This window comes from Sodiomyces alcalophilus, assembly GCF_042370955.1.
Source record: "Sodiomyces alcalophilus JCM 7366 unplaced genomic scaffold ACRALscaffold_8, whole genome shotgun sequence".
NCBI classification, from domain to species: Eukaryota; Fungi; Ascomycota; class Sordariomycetes; order Glomerellales; family Plectosphaerellaceae; genus Sodiomyces; species Sodiomyces alcalophilus.
Window position 1 is genome coordinate 225,492 of NW_027263539.1, and position 14,394 is coordinate 239,885.

Below are 14,394 nucleotides of genomic sequence, written 5' to 3' on the forward strand. Positions count from 1 at the left end.
TGAAGAAGTTGCGGCGACGGCAGTGAAGTTAGAATGGACCACCCAGACTTTTTACCCCACCAGCAGCTACCTTAGGTGGTAGCCTAGACCAGATCCGTTTCTCCGTGTACATTATTACCTTCCTTCCCGGGGTAGCTTTTCCCCGGATCGAAACCAGGAAATCCTCGCCTCTCTACCTCCCACATTCCTGGGTACCTAGCTTACGAAGTAGACGATCAAAATAGGTACACCGATCGGTGAATCGATTGTACCATATAACCCCTGTTTTATTGTGTTTAAGGTACTGTCGCGGTTTACCCTTTTAGGAAATTCAAAAAGGTTTATCGAATATACCTTCACTAACAGCACCTATAAAAGTATAACGTGTAACGTATTCGTATATCAATATCATCGATCCGATTCTAATCGCTAGTCAACACCAGGTTCGAACAGCAAAAATACTAGCTAAATAACTATCCGACCCCCGAGCTGTCTCGAAAAGAGAATAAGGACGAGGGCAAACGAGGGTAAGGACGATATTATGCCATGTTATTAAGGAGCTACAAAGTGGACTAGCAGGGTACTTAGTCCCCCTGGTTTAGTATATCTAAAACCCTGTTTTTACATAGAAAACGCCCTGCCTTTGATATATCTACTTATACTCTATCCGCTCATTACCGTGATGCTATTGGTTTATTTGGATCCGTAAGTACACCACACACAATTAAACAGGGGTCGGGGTGTACATTCCATTGTACCCAGGACTTCTTCAACGAGTCACGCTGACGAGACCCGACGACAGCCGAGGAGCTACTAAGTACAAAGTACTAGCCACTAGCAACGACAGCCCCTCATCATCTGCCCCGCCCCATCGTGGCTGAACCATTGAACTTGGAAGCGACGACCACCTCAGGAAAGGAGATAGGTCTATGATAATAGACACCAAAGCGACACAATGGCTTCTTCCACAGACGAAAGCAACGCCCCTGCCACGGATCACTCGCAGCAAGGCAGCGACTATCTCCAGTTTCCCGTCTTGCCGCCCGGCGGCAAACTGAACCGATGGTCTCACAAGTTGACGAGAGAACATGACTACCCCGGTGCTCAGGTACGGAATTGCATTCCCCGTTAAATCTTGGGAATTGGAAGAGTACGGTTTGTTCACGAGATGGTGGGAGTGCCGTAGGCCATGTTGTATGCGGCCGGTGTCCCGGACCGCGAGGCAATGAAGAACGCCCCTCATGTCGGCATCGCGACTGTTTGGTGGGAGGGCAACCCGTGCAAGTGAGTAACATCCTTTATCCCGACGCCGGGGACTCTTATCAGGATATTTGGTTTGTAGCGCGTACCTCGTTACATGGTCTGCTGACGCGCAATGGACTCTTAGTACACACCGTGAGCGTCACCAGTGAAAGATCCCTCGACGGGAGCCGGCTTGGCCTCCGGGGGAATAGACAACTGCAGCTAACGGGGATTTTTGAGTCAAGTTCTCGATTTTGGCAAGATTGTCAAGAAGGCTGTGGAGAAACAGGGCATGTTGGGATGGCAGTTCAACACGGTGGGCGTGTCCGACGCCATCACCATGGGAGGTGAAGGTAGGCTCCCAACCCCCTTCTTTCTCTTAGTATATTCACTGCACCACCCCACCCTTACTGACACCACATGACGACATCAGGCATGCGTTACTCACTGCAAACCCGCGAGATTATTGCCGACAGCATCGAGTCGGTGACGTGCGCCCAGCACCACGATGCCAACATCTCCATCCCCGGTTGTGACAAGAATATGCCGGGCGTGGTCATGGCTGCCGCCCGCCACGACCGCCCCTTTATCATGATATACGGCGGCACCATCCGAAAGGGCCACTCGGAGCTTCTCGAGAAACCCATCAACATCGCCACGTGCTACGAGGCCGCGGGCGCCTACGCGTACGGTCGTCTCCAGGCCAAGTGCGGCGCCGGCGAACCCGGACGCACGCCGTCCGACGTCCTCGAGGACATTGAGCGCCACGCCTGCCCCGGCGCGGGCGCCTGCGGTGGCATGTTCACTGCCAACACCATGGCCACGGCCATCGAGGCCATGGGGCTTTCGTTGCCCGGGTCCTCGTCGTTCCCCGCCAACTCGCCCGAGAAGGCGCGCGAGTGCGAGCGCGCGGCCGAGGCCATCAAAGTGGCCATGGAGAAGGACCTGCGGCCGCGCAAGCTCATGACCCGCGCGGCCTTTGAGAACGCGCTGGTGCTGACCATGATCCTCGGCGGCTCGACCAACGGCGTGCTGCACTTCTTGGCCATGGCGAACACGGCGGACGTACCGCTCACGCTGGACGATATCGACCGGACGAGCAACCGGGTGCCGTTCATCGCGGACCTGGCACCGTCCGGAAAGTACTACATGGAGGACCTGTACCAGGTGGGCGGCACGCCGGCGGTGCTGAAGATGCTCGTGGCGTCGGGCCTGGTGGACGGGACTATTATGACGGTGACGGGCAAGACGCTGGCGGAGAACGTGGCATCGTGGCCGTCGCTGGACCCGGGCCAGACCATCATCCGGCCGCTATCGGACCCGATCAAGGCGACAGGGCACATCCGCGTGCTGCGGGGCAACATGGCGCCCGGCGGGGCGGTGGCCAAGATCACGGGCAAGGAGGGGCTAAGGTTCACGGGCACGGCGCGGGTCTTCAACAAGGAGCACGAGCTGGACGCGGCGCTGTCGGCCGGGACGATCCGGCGCGAGGACGGCAACCTGGTGCTGATTGTGCGGTACGAGGGCCCCAAGGGCGGACCCGGCATGCCGGAGCAGCTGAGAGCCAGCGCGGCCATCATGGGCGCCGGGCTGACCAACGTGGCGCTCGTGACGGACGGGCGGTACAGCGGGGCGTCGCACGGGTTCATCGTTGGGCATGTGGTCCCGGAGGCGGCGGTCGGGGGGCCCATTGCGCTGGTCAGGGATGGGGACCGGGTGACGATCGACGCGGAGAAGAACCGCATCGACATGGTCGACGTGGACGAGGGGGAGATGGCGCGGCGGAGGGCCGAGTGGAAGGCGCCGCCGCCTCATGTTCGCAGGGGCGTGCTGGCCAAGTATGCGCGCCTGGTGGGGGATGCGAGCCATGGCGCTGTCACGGACAGGTAACGTGCCACGCCACGTCTTGGGCCTACGTTGATTCATAGGGATGAATGGTCAGTGGAAATAAAACCAGCTGTTCATCTATTTATACGATCTACAGCGGATATGTCAGACATCTTTGCCATGGAGTTGTCATCGAAAAGCCAACTGTCCGTCATGTGCCAAATTGGCTCCTTTAGTTATACCGGAATAATCTCGGAAGAGTTGTGCAATTCCGGGTATCTCATTGGTTTGAATACCATTCTACCCCCTGAATCGTCTCTATATCAGCCAATAGCAATATTGGAAACCATGGAATCCTCCAAGGTACATGGTCCATTGTTAGCAAGTGCTCGCCCCGCCGGCCACAGACCTAACAGAAGTACTCTGGAAATACTTGGTACATTTGACAGCACCCAAAGTGGATCTCTTTTCAAAAAAAAAAAAAAAAAAAAAGAAAAGAAGAAGAAGAGGAAGAAGAAGAAGAGGAAGAAGAAGAAGAGGAAGAAGAAGAAGAGGGAGAAGAAGAAGAAGAACAAGAAAAAGAAGAAGAAAAAGAAGAAATCATGTCCAAGAATCAACTGCTTGCCAGCCTTACTATGCCTACTCTTTCGCCAAGTTTCCATCTCAATATATTAACTTGATAAACCGTTATTTTCTTTAAAGAATACATCCTTTTTTCTCAGCCTCGAAAGGTACCTTGGATACTCCCCACGCACGACTCTCGTGTTATGCATTACTAACATTACAGAGGTACCCAGTACCCACCTCGATACCTCCACACACGCAATTCGTACCCCTGGACCAACCAGGGACTGTGTAACTGGTACCGTGATTAGTACACGTAGAACGTATCGACAACTCTTTCCTCCTGAAATCGACTGCTACTTCGTACGTTCGCAAGAGACAACAACACACCGAATCTCCCTCCTCTCCGCCTCCCCCTCGGCGCCTCCCACCATCGCCGTCGTCCTCTGCATCGCATCATAACACGCGTCATTGGATTGGGAAGCCTTCCCACCTTCTCAGACGTTCGCCCGTCTCTCGTTTCGGGGAGAGGACCACCTCGCCTCCCTGCCACTCGTTCAACTTCCGTTTTTCCCCCTTCGCTCTCCCCTAGGAGTCCCTCTAGTTGGGCACCTGGGTCTTGTTTTAATTTCTTCACTTTCGATCAATCGGCCCGTCTCTAGTGACGACGCCGTCTACCGGCTCCTAACTCCGGGTAGTCAAAATCTTAATCTGGAACCGTCGACACCGCCTTCTATTCTCTCGACCGCTCGGCTTCCCTGTATCTTTTTTGCCTTTGGCGGCTCCGAATATTCTTGACGAAACGAACGAACGAACAAAAACGATCAACGAAACACACACGACGACCCAAGCATTAGACAAAGACTTGCATTCGGCCTCTTCAAACTAGATCTCTGCGAAACCCGTCCATTCGAAACGCCATCCGCATTATTTTGTTCGCTCCGTCCAGAACCGACACGCACGCGCCGTCTCGACCCATACATAGATACCTCTTGACCTTTGACGGCACCTCATAATCTTTCCCCGAGGAGCCTTTGGCTTTTTTTTTCATCTTCTTTTTTCTAACTCGAGCTGCATGGTACTCTAATCGCACCCTCTGATACAACTCCCCTTCTATTTGGGCGACTCCAACCCGGGCAGCCATGGACGTCCTCAGGCGAAGCGTCAAGTCTGCGCCAACCAGTCCAGCCTTTCTTCCCGTCTCCGACGACAGGTTCTCCAGGCACTCGCGCTTCAACAGGTTATCGTCGCGCATCGCCTTCCTCAGGAGACCCCTGCGCTTACGGGGCAACTCCACCATCTCCATCCCGCTTGGCATCGTCATTGCCTTCCCATTGATCGTACTGATCCTCATCCTCATCCTCTTCGTCAGCCATCCCAGCTCGCCCGGAAGGATATTAATGCCCCCGGGGCCTCCCCCCGCTATTCGGTATGTGTGTTTCTTGTCGAGGGTTGGTCATCGCCCTTCCTTGGTTCTAACCAGTTTGTCGCATCGTACAGCAAGATCAGCGAACAATATGACAAGGTTTTCGAGGAAGGCTGTCGCGAAATCGACACTACGCAGCCTCGCGCCAACGCCACGTTCGTCGTCCTGGCCCGGAATAAGGAGGTGGACGGCGTCGTCCAGTCCATGAAGGCCATCGAGCGCCACTTCAACCGCTGGTACAACTACCCTTACGTCTTCCTCAACGATGTCGAGTTTGACGACAATTTCAAGAACACGGTCCGCAACTACACCTCCTCCTCCATCGAGTTTGGCCTCGTCGGCCCCGACATGTGGGGGTACCCCGATTGGATCGACCCCAACGTTGCCAAGGAGGGCATCGCCAAGCAGGGTGACGCTGCCGTCATGTACGGCGGTATGGAGAGCTACCATTCCATGTGCCGCTTTTACTCGGGGTAAATATTCTCTGCTGCCTGCAATGTGCTGTAGCGCTGTCGGGTAAGAGGGCACACTGTGCTGACCATCGCCATGTAGGTTCTTCTACAAGCACGAGCTTCTAATGAAGTACGAGTGGTATTGGCGCCTAGAGCCGGAGGTTAGCTATTTCTGCGACATTACCTAGTACGTCGGATGCCCATGTCCCCTGCCCTCAGGCCTCCCATGTGTTCTACGGTCCAGCCGTGTGTTCTACGGCCCACCCGCTAACCTCTGTTCCCTAGCGACCCCTTCCAAGAGATGATCAAGGCGAACAAGACGTACGGGTTTACCATCGCGGTGAAAGAACTCCGCGAGACCGTCCCCAACATCTTCCGATACGCTTCGGCCTACAAGCGCAACAAGGGATTACAATCCAAGGGCCTCTGGGAGATGTTCGTGGAGCCCATTGATCCCAAAGAGGACGCGTCTGGCAGCGACGACTCGTCCCAGAACGTGTTGCAGAACCAGTCGCCGAACCCGAACAATGCGCTGCCCAAGGTTGATCCCGAGTCCATGGAGGGAGAAACTTACAACATGTGTCATTTCTGGTCCAACTTTGAGATTGCCCGGCTCAGTTGGTTCCGGAGTAAGGAGTATGAGGAGTTTTTCGAGATGATGGACCGTAGCGGAGGTTTCTGGATGGAGCGGGTGAGTTGCCGCCTCTGCCCCCCTTTTCTTTTCCCTCTTGACCCCGTTACCTCCCCTCAATGGTCACAGTCCCCACCACTAACTCCTCGGCACCAGTGGGGAGATGCGCCCGTCCATTCCCTAGCGGCCGGAGCGCTCCTTGGCCCCGGCGATATCCATTACTTCCGCGACTTTGGCTACCGACACACGACCATTCAACACTGCCCTGCCAACGCGCCGGGGAAACAGTTGCCGCGGGAGAAGTACCTCGAGAATACGACGCAAGACGAGCAAGAACGCATCGCCGAGGACGATTACTGGGAACACTGGGACGAGGAGAAGGAGAACGGAGTGGGCTGCCGGTGCCGATGCGACACGGACATTGTCGACGTCGAGGGCAAGGACGGATCGTGTCTCGCAGAATGGGTTGACGTCGCGGGTGGCTGGGCCAGTCCCTGATTTTCGTCATTCGGCTCTTTCTCGAAAGACGAACCGAGCTCCTCTCACCTCCGTCGCCCGCGCCAAGAAGAAGGATGCTGGTTATGAAATGCGCATCGACACGCACACACCACACCCACACCCACACATATACATACAAACATACACCTATATATACCGGGCCAGGTATACAAGGGCAGATGCCCAGCAGGCGGAGCACCCAAAAGGACGAAAGTCTGTGTTGTACATATTTACATGGTCTACAGGCGCACGGAAAGGAGGCCGTCCGCATTGCGTGTTTGATTTGATCTATTTTCCTCGTTGCATTTTTCCTTTCCCCTCCCTCATCTTTCTATTTCTTCCTTTCAGAAATGGCCTGCCTTGATTTTGTTTCGGGGGGAGGTGTCTTTGCGCGCGGGGATACAATTCAAAGCAGAGCGGTACGAGTGCTTCACTCACCCCTTGCCTCTATTTTTGCGCCTATTCCCAGGAGTTCCAGCAGATGTATTGGGCCATTCGGCGCCTTTCTCCGGGCTCTTGTCTATAATCTTGTCGAACTGTCTGTCACCTTGCTGAGCATCCGTTCTGGGGGGTTGTATTTTCGATGTTACACTTTTACTACGCGCGCATATGCATAGAATAGAGACGGAGGAAGAGGGGAGAAAAGGCCAAATCAAGGCACGGGAATACGATGTAATGTTTCTTCTTGTGTGTTGGCCTCCTAGAATCTCTGTTGCAAGCCGTCTTCTCCACGAGGCAGCAATATCAATCGCTCTGGGATGGACGAGCAGTTGATTCTTGTGTCCTGGACAGGCCGCCCCCTGTGAGAAGTATGTGGGAAAAGAACGACAGGTTGACGTGGAGCTCGAACTGACGAAAACATAAATACTCGCCTGTTATTCTTCTTTCTTCGCTTTCCCCTTCTATCTTACGACTTGCCTGATTCTTCCTCTTATCATCTTTGCTTGATCTGTTCTTAACCAGCTGATGCAATGTCCTGTCCTGTTTATTTGTACGTTCACAGATACGCGGAAAGCGGGACGATTCGATAACTTGCTTCTCGAGTCCTTTCTGCTTACCTTGAGCCTCGAGGTGGGACATTATGTTATACACCACGCGGCGCCTATTCGGCCTTCCCGCCTATCCAATCTTGCTGGGTTGGCATGTGGGCACTTGATGGCATAAAGGGTTGCCGGGGCCCGCAGGACGGCAGAGAAGACGACGGTGTTGCCGTGGATGGAGGGACATGCCAGATGGATGTCTCCCAGCCCACCCATTCCATTGGTAATTCCTTTATTCTAAGCTACCACCAGCTCGTGTTCCTAGCTGTACTGCATGTTTCAAGTGTGGTTGAAGTCCACAGGACCCATTCTATCGTCAATGACAGACATAATAAGACAGACGACATGGCATATCTTCGAACTCGGCCCGTGTTTCGCCCCGCGCCTTGGAAACCAGTGCCATGATCCCCTGAGCTCGACAATGGTTTAACACGCGGCATCATCCCATCCTCAAACACTTCGACAAAGATTGAGGTGAAAAGACCGCGCGCCATGTTGATGCGGCGCTGCTTACGTACCACTCGATGGATCATACGACGTAGTTACGGAGAACCTGGCGCCAAAAGCCAGGGATATAGACAAGGGGTGCAACGGACGGAAGGCAAGAGGGCACCTACCTTTACGACGATTGGTCTATGCGTAGGTATAACTGACCAGAGCCGACTAGATCTGGAGCCGCACCGTCGCGTCCCAATTGTCACGGCGCAATTTCGGTACCGAGTCCATGTTACCGGTGACGATGCCGGCAATGAATAGCAGAATAATATGCAGGTGACATGTGAGACGTCCCATTCCAAGGCCCACCATATGTCCCTAATCTCTGGGAATGATACCGGTAGTATGGCCGGGCGAATGGATGTGTGGGGGTTTGGCTAGGGAGGGTGCCCGGGGTGAGCAACCAGGGAGACTCAGGCCAGTGGGAATGGTCGATATCGAGAAATATGGCCGGTCTTGTGCTTCTTATCTAACCCAAGGAACAAAGAATGAAGGATCTGGAGTGTGTATCGGGGAAAAGGAGCAATGAGGCTGCACGTGGGTATTGGAAAGGAGAGACGGGCCGTAAATACCTACGAGGCCAGGACTACGCTGATGGACTAGACTACTGGTGCTCCGTAATAAGAGAACAGGCGGATAAAACCGTCTTTTTGGCTGGTCTCGACAGGCCGGGGTATTGGGTGGTTCTCCGTTCACCGTCTGCTGAAATTTGGTGGCTCTGACAGGGGCCGAAATTGCCAAGGAGATTGGCCATCCACGGCAAAGGAACTGGAATCTTCGAACTTCTCAGTGGAGCTTCTGGACGTGTAGGTTTACCAGGTGTTGGGCTGGATCCATCGGATTCCGAAATTGCTGAGCAAAACTCCCCATTCCACGCAAGGACCGGGGCGGATGAGGATGCGGGAAGTGGGAAGATGGAGCTGAGCCGGCCGGCTTTTGAGCCAAGTCGGATGAACAAGATCGAGACGAGCTCATCATAGAATGGATAGACCCAGTCCACCTGTCAATGGTATGGCCATCTTGTCATCCACAGCATGGTAGATTCGGAGTCGTTCTCAAACCCGGATTTCCGGGGGCGGTACAAAAGGCATGACCCAGCCTGCCGTCCCGGTTAGGGAAGAGAGGAAGAACTGGCTAGGCCGTTGGAGACTCCTGGAAACAATTTTAGCCACTTTCCACTCAGCCTCGTGTTCCTCCCCTTTGATATCCCTGTTTCTTGTATAGCTGTGCAAACCACCCAAATGATGACCTCTCAACAACGCTCATTGCCCGAGAAGGGCCTAGGTCAGCTGGGCGAGAGCTATGGTGGCAGTGGGCCGGGGGCAATCAACTTGGTAAGCCGTTGGCCACAGAATCAATCACTCCCAGTCCTTCGTTTTGAGTATTTTTGATTCTGACTTGGGCAGGCTCGGAGGTCTGGTCATCATCTGAAAACCTTGTTCCTATTCACCAAGAGCGATTTCAAAACGGTCGTGTTCCCGCAAAGCATCTTCGCCGTCGCTGGCGTCATGTCGGCAGCAGCAGCGCCGGTGGTGGTGGGCGAGCGACCAGGCATGCTGGAGGTGGCACGGCGCATCCCCCTGATGCTGGCGTGGGTGTGGCTTAACCTTCTGGTGGAAGACATTGCGAACCAGCGCCTCGAAGGGGCCATCATCGAGGACGCGACCAACAAGCCATGGCGGCCTCTGCCCTCGAAGCGCATCACGCCCGAGGATGCCAGGCGATGGCTGCTGGTGGCGATCCCGGCGGCGGTGGGAACGGGCGCCTGGCTCGGGGCGCTGCAGCCGAGCCTGTGCCTGATGACGCTGGTGTGGATGTACAACGACCTGGACGGCAGCGGCAGCGACATCTGGCTTCGAAATGCGCTCAACGCGGGGGGTCTCATGTGCTTCAGCTGGGGGGCATTGGCGGTGCTGGCGCGCGGGGAGCTGCAGAGGCGGGCGTACGAGTGGATCCTCATGACGGGCGCCGTCGTCTTGACCACGGTCCACGCGCAGGACTTCCCGGATCTGGAAGGGGATATGGCGCGCGGCCGGAAAACGGTGCCGTTGTTGCACGGCGAGGGCGTGGCGCGCGGTTCTTTGGCGGCCATGGTCGTGGCGTGGTCGATCGCTTGTCCGGCGTTTTGGGGCGCGGTTTCATGGTCATGGGCCGGGCCGTTGAGTATAGGCGCCACCATGGCGGTGTTGACGCTGATGCGGTGGGGACAGTGGTGGGATGAGGTGGTGTGGAAGTTGTGGTGTCTCTGGACGGCGTCATTATACCTCCTGCCAGTGTTTGCATAGCTGTACGAAGGGCGGTGGTTCGATGGGAGAGAGTTCTGGCAGATGCACAACAGTACAATACAATAATATTAAGTGCATGGACGGCCATTTGAGGGGGGGAGAGAGAGAGAGAGAGAGGGACACATCAAAGTTGGCAGCTCGACGGGACTTTGACCAAGCCAGAGAACAGAACGGCGCATCCAGGCAGTATCATCTTTGTCAGAATGTACGAAGTAGGGGCACCTAGAAAAGAACTCGACTATACGTCCTTCCTACACGTGTGGACGATTCGAGACAGACGGCGGGTGTGTGGTCGGTAGTTCCCATCGAGCCCGAGGGCTGTCATTCGTCTCGATGCCCTATCCAATTCCGCCAGGGGTGGCGTTTCCCGCCTGTCATCGATTCAACTTGCAGAATCGTCCAGCTCCCGGGTAGGTATTGACAGTTTATCTCGCTATCGTTGAATGCATAGCAAAGGACGGGAGCAGTTTTCGGAGTGAGTGGTGACAGTAAAGTGGGAGGAGGATGAGATGAGGTTGTCTGCATGGACGACGACTTACCTAATGTGTTAGTGAAGCGCCCAGGGGGGTTCAGATGGAGTGGGATATTGTGGGGAATACGGTCCACTTCCTATCCACAGTGTGAATTGCGATGACAATTTCACTGGACGTTTTTCTCGTAGTTGTACAAAGTACATATGTGTATATAGGTACATGTTGCCTGTAATTCTACCAAGGGGCCGGTTCGGAGCCATCCACAACCGTCGCGTGTACCCTTGGCAGCAGCAATTCTTCAGCCCCATCCGTCGGTGAACCGACAGGCCGGATATTCCAACCGACGGGTTCTCTCGAAGCACAGGGCTTGGTCCTTCCATTTAATCTTTGGTGGTGGGGGTAGCGAATCCTACGCCTTGGACAGTGCGTGATCACATAGCTCGCTACCTACAGCGTAAGGTACACACACGTGTACCTTGCCTTGCGGCGGACGTGGCTAGGTAGCTACATTGTATATCACGTACTTCGAACGCCGAACCATAAGACTAGGTTCTCAGGCCGAATATCTCAGGCCATACTATACGTACTCCGCATCTGTCTATCTATGAGGCTGCATCAGGTAGCAAGTAATAGTGTACAATTCTTAAGTAAAGGAAGAAAATGGAGTAATGTACACAGTTGCTACACTGTAACGGGAACCATGGACTTGACGTAGGCCGCCCAAAACTGTGCTGTGGATACATGCGCCACTTTCCGAATCGTTCCGGTCCGTAATCCGCAGCCACAGCAAACGCCACTTCCCACAGCTCACCGCTACTCCGTGATTACCCACCAAGTCCAAGTCCGACGAGAAGCTCCGCTGTGACCTGCCCGAGTACCCCGGCCACGAAATCCCTCTCGTAAAAACTCGTGTTGAAGCAACCATGCAGCGTCAATGAATCGCGAAACGTCCAGACATGGCACTGCAGTGCGCGCGCGAGCATTTCGACCCCGATCCAAAAGTCGGTGACCTCGATTGTGGTACCGGGACCGTACGCGTCGCCATCGCCGTAGACGTACTCGCGCTTCAGGATCTTCTCGACCAGACCCAGGGAGCTCAGATCCGGGTTCTGGATCGGCGGCATGTTCTCGGGCACGGGGGCGGTGAACAGTTTGGTCGTCCGCCGGATATAAGGACCGATGATGTCCTGCATCCCAAACGGCTCCCCCCGCTCGTCGACGCCCAGGCGGTCGAGGTCCTGGCTGTAGACGGCGTGAAAGTCGGCCGCCAGAGCGTCAAAGGACTTGCCCTCCAGGGCGCCCTCGATGCAGACGGGTACGCCGGAGCTGAAGATGCCGACCGCGTAGGGGACGCCGTCCCAGGGGGCGCCGAGGCGGCGGCGCATGTCGGTGGCCACGAAGGCGGCGTAGTTTTTCGCGACCGGGTGTTGCGGGTATCGGGTGACGACGCGGATCAAAGCGGCATGCACGGCGGATGTGACGGTGAAGCCGCGGGCCGAGCAGGCTGTCAGGACGGCGGCCGTGGTGGCCGGGTCGAGGGAGACATGGGCCCGGCCGGTCGGGCCCGGGATGGCGTTTTCGGAGCCCGGGGTGGTCGGGAGACCGATGGTGGGGATTCCTCCGAGGAAGGTGGCGATCAGGCTGTCGGCGGCCTTCTTCAGGTGCTCTGGCGTGGATTCCTCATCCAACGGGGCTTTGACGACGTCGTCGAGGCTGGGGGTGAGGGAGCCGTTGGCGACGGACGATGCGTGGGCTGATAGTTCGGCGTCGAGGCCCAGTCGGAGCACGGAGACGAGAGTGGCCATGAAGGCGTGGGCGAGCATGATGCTGCCCACGCCGTCGATGCGCCAGTGGGACGAGCGGAAGACGATGGTGCCGGTGGCAGGTACCCAGTGCAGAGTCGCCGTGTCAGTGGGACGAAGCGAGAGAGCCGCGGTGGCGTCGTCGACGAGGGTGGAATCATCGTGGACGACGAAGGTCTTGGCCAACCAAGCCTCCGGGTCCAGAGGTGGCACGGTCAGGGCGACTTTGGAGGTAGGATTGGCTGGGTCGGTAGGCGGCGCTGTGGAGCCGATACCCGGATGCAACTGGCGGATCGCGAGCCAGGTACGCTTAAGGTACGGCAGGGGATCGGCGACGGAGGTGGGAAAGGCGAGGCGGAAGGACGTGGTGAGGGCCCAGTGCTCCCGGTTGAGCTTGGAGCTGCTGTCGCCGAGCAACTTGTAAAAGTTCTCGAGGGTGTCCATGGAGCGCGTAAAGGCACCAGGACCGACTGGTGACCAAGACACGGGAGCCGAGCCATACGGATCCACCAGTGACCCCATGGTGGCAGTTACCGTGGTGTTGGTGAGGTGATAGGTGGTGGTGTAGTCGTGATGTCCAAGTCAGCCGCTCACTTGGTCGGAGTGGTAGAATAAAATAGGAGACATGCTCCGCTTGAAGAAACGCCCGAGCTGGGGTCGACGACCCCGAGTGCAGTAGCGGGATCCATGATTACGTGTATCTACGGTAGCATCGCCGAATGGGCCGGTGGGCTTCAAGGAATGTGGAGAAGCACATCACGATCATGCCATGGACAAGAGAAAGCAAGAGAAAGCAAGAGAACGGCAAGACAGGGTCAAAATTGGCAGGACGGGGAGATGAACTAGCCGGGCCCGCCCGTGGTATGAAGGACGAGGATACGGATGCACATAATGTCAAGGGGACGATAGCTCCGGCTACCCGAAACCTCCTGAGCGGGAGTTAAAGTGGGAATCGGCAAAGAAAAGAAAAGGAAAGACAGTGGCTGTTCTGTCGGATCAATCCGACGACTGGGATACATTCCACTGTAGCAAGATACCAAGGCCGATGCCAATCTTGTAAATGAAGAACCGAGCGGGCGGTACGTGCTCGTTGACGACATTGCGCGTCTCGACCAAGCGGCTGGGACAATGCTGGATGTACGTTGTATGTACATGCACAGGTACCTGGATGCAAGGTAAAGATACACAACTCACGAAAGGGGTCGGTTCCGAACGTTTCCAAAGCCCAAGACAAGAAGAGATGTTGATGATTTACTGTTTATTCATTTATAATGGAAAATACAAAGTAGATAAAGAGGAGTACCACTATTTACAGCCGCCCTGTCTGGTATTTGCAGCCCTCTCTATCCTATTTCGGAAGGTTACGCGAGCCCGCGCAGTAGTCTGCATACGCCACTATCTTGGCTACAGATATCGCGTACCGGTACGTACCCCGGATCACGACAAAATTTTCATGGTGTTGAGACTGTCGCTATTCACTGTGACTTATCTCGAATGCTCTGTACTGTAAAATCACTGCTATTTTTCGATTATTTTTATTATCTTTAAGTATCTTAGAATACCCGATATTCTTTACCTGTCCGAGGGCTAAAAAGAGGGTGGAAGAGTAGTAGAAAAGGGTGGTGGAAAAGGGTGGTGGAAAAGGGTGGTGGAAAAGGGTGGTGGAAAAGGGGTGGAAGA

The 14,394-nt window shown here is 55.4% G+C and overlaps 4 protein-coding genes across 4 annotated transcripts; 3 read left to right on the top strand and 1 right to left on the bottom strand.

Moving 5' to 3' along the window:
• The first annotated feature begins 900 nt into the window (after nt 1-900).
• Nucleotides 901-3,315, top strand: ACRALDRAFT_1052212 (uncharacterized protein). The gene is made up of 5 exons (XM_071015722.1): nt 901-1,087; nt 1,166-1,263; nt 1,367-1,374; nt 1,467-1,574; nt 1,655-3,315. The coding sequence occupies exons 1-5, from the start codon at nt 935-937 to the stop codon at nt 3,109-3,111; spliced, it is 1,824 nt and encodes a 607-aa protein (XP_070871395.1). The 5' UTR covers nt 901-934; the 3' UTR covers nt 3,112-3,315.
• Nucleotides 3,316-4,024: 709 nt separating this feature from the next.
• ACRALDRAFT_1077681 (glycosyltransferase family 15 protein) lies at nt 4,025-7,356 on the top strand. Its single transcript, XM_071018673.1, has 5 exons — nt 4,025-5,041; nt 5,113-5,511; nt 5,591-5,677; nt 5,776-6,181; nt 6,278-7,356. The coding sequence occupies exons 1-5, from the start codon at nt 4,755-4,757 to the stop codon at nt 6,617-6,619; spliced, it is 1,521 nt and encodes a 506-aa protein (XP_070871396.1). The 5' UTR covers nt 4,025-4,754; the 3' UTR covers nt 6,620-7,356.
• Nucleotides 7,357-9,587: 2,231 nt separating this feature from the next.
• Nucleotides 9,588-10,337, top strand: ACRALDRAFT_2064690 (uncharacterized protein; the record flags this gene model as incomplete). The annotated part of the gene is made up of 1 exon (XM_071022046.1): nt 9,588-10,337. A coding segment is annotated over one exon (750 nt), but the record flags the coding sequence as incomplete, so codon positions are not given.
• Nucleotides 10,338-11,292: 955 nt separating this feature from the next.
• Nucleotides 11,293-14,169, bottom strand: ACRALDRAFT_212804 (uncharacterized protein; the record flags this gene model as incomplete). The annotated part of the gene is made up of 12 exons (XM_071023952.1): nt 11,293-11,327; nt 11,382-11,416; nt 11,500-11,510; nt 11,600-11,638; nt 11,698-11,708; nt 11,745-13,184; nt 13,225-13,307; nt 13,340-13,446; nt 13,475-13,643; nt 13,724-13,834; nt 13,909-13,968; nt 14,159-14,169. The coding sequence occupies 12 exons, from the start codon at nt 14,167-14,169 to the stop codon at nt 11,293-11,295; spliced, it is 2,112 nt and encodes a 703-aa protein (XP_070871398.1).
• Between the last annotated feature and the right edge of the window lie 225 nt (nt 14,170-14,394).

What these genes read in the sequence shown, in the direction of transcription:
- ACRALDRAFT_1052212 (XM_071015722.1), top strand. Translation starts at nt 935, where the DNA reads ATGGCTTCTTCCACAGACGAAAGCAACGCCCCTGCCACGGATCACTCG. An exon ending in ATGACTACCCCGGTGCTCAG is followed by an intron (nt 1,088 to 1,165) that starts GTACGGAATTGC and finishes GGAGTGCCGTAG; the next exon opens with GCCATGTTGTATGCGGCCGG. An exon ending in CATCACCATGGGAGGTGAAG is followed by an intron (nt 1,575 to 1,654) that starts GTAGGCTCCCAA and finishes TGACGACATCAG; the next exon opens with GCATGCGTTACTCACTGCAA.
- ACRALDRAFT_1077681 (XM_071018673.1), top strand. Translation starts at nt 4,755, where the DNA reads ATGGACGTCCTCAGGCGAAGCGTCAAGTCTGCGCCAACCAGTCCAGCC. An exon ending in GGGCCTCCCCCCGCTATTCG is followed by an intron (nt 5,042 to 5,112) that starts GTATGTGTGTTT and finishes CGCATCGTACAG; the next exon opens with CAAGATCAGCGAACAATATG. An exon ending in GAGGTTTCTGGATGGAGCGG is followed by an intron (nt 6,182 to 6,277) that starts GTGAGTTGCCGC and finishes CCTCGGCACCAG; the next exon opens with TGGGGAGATGCGCCCGTCCA.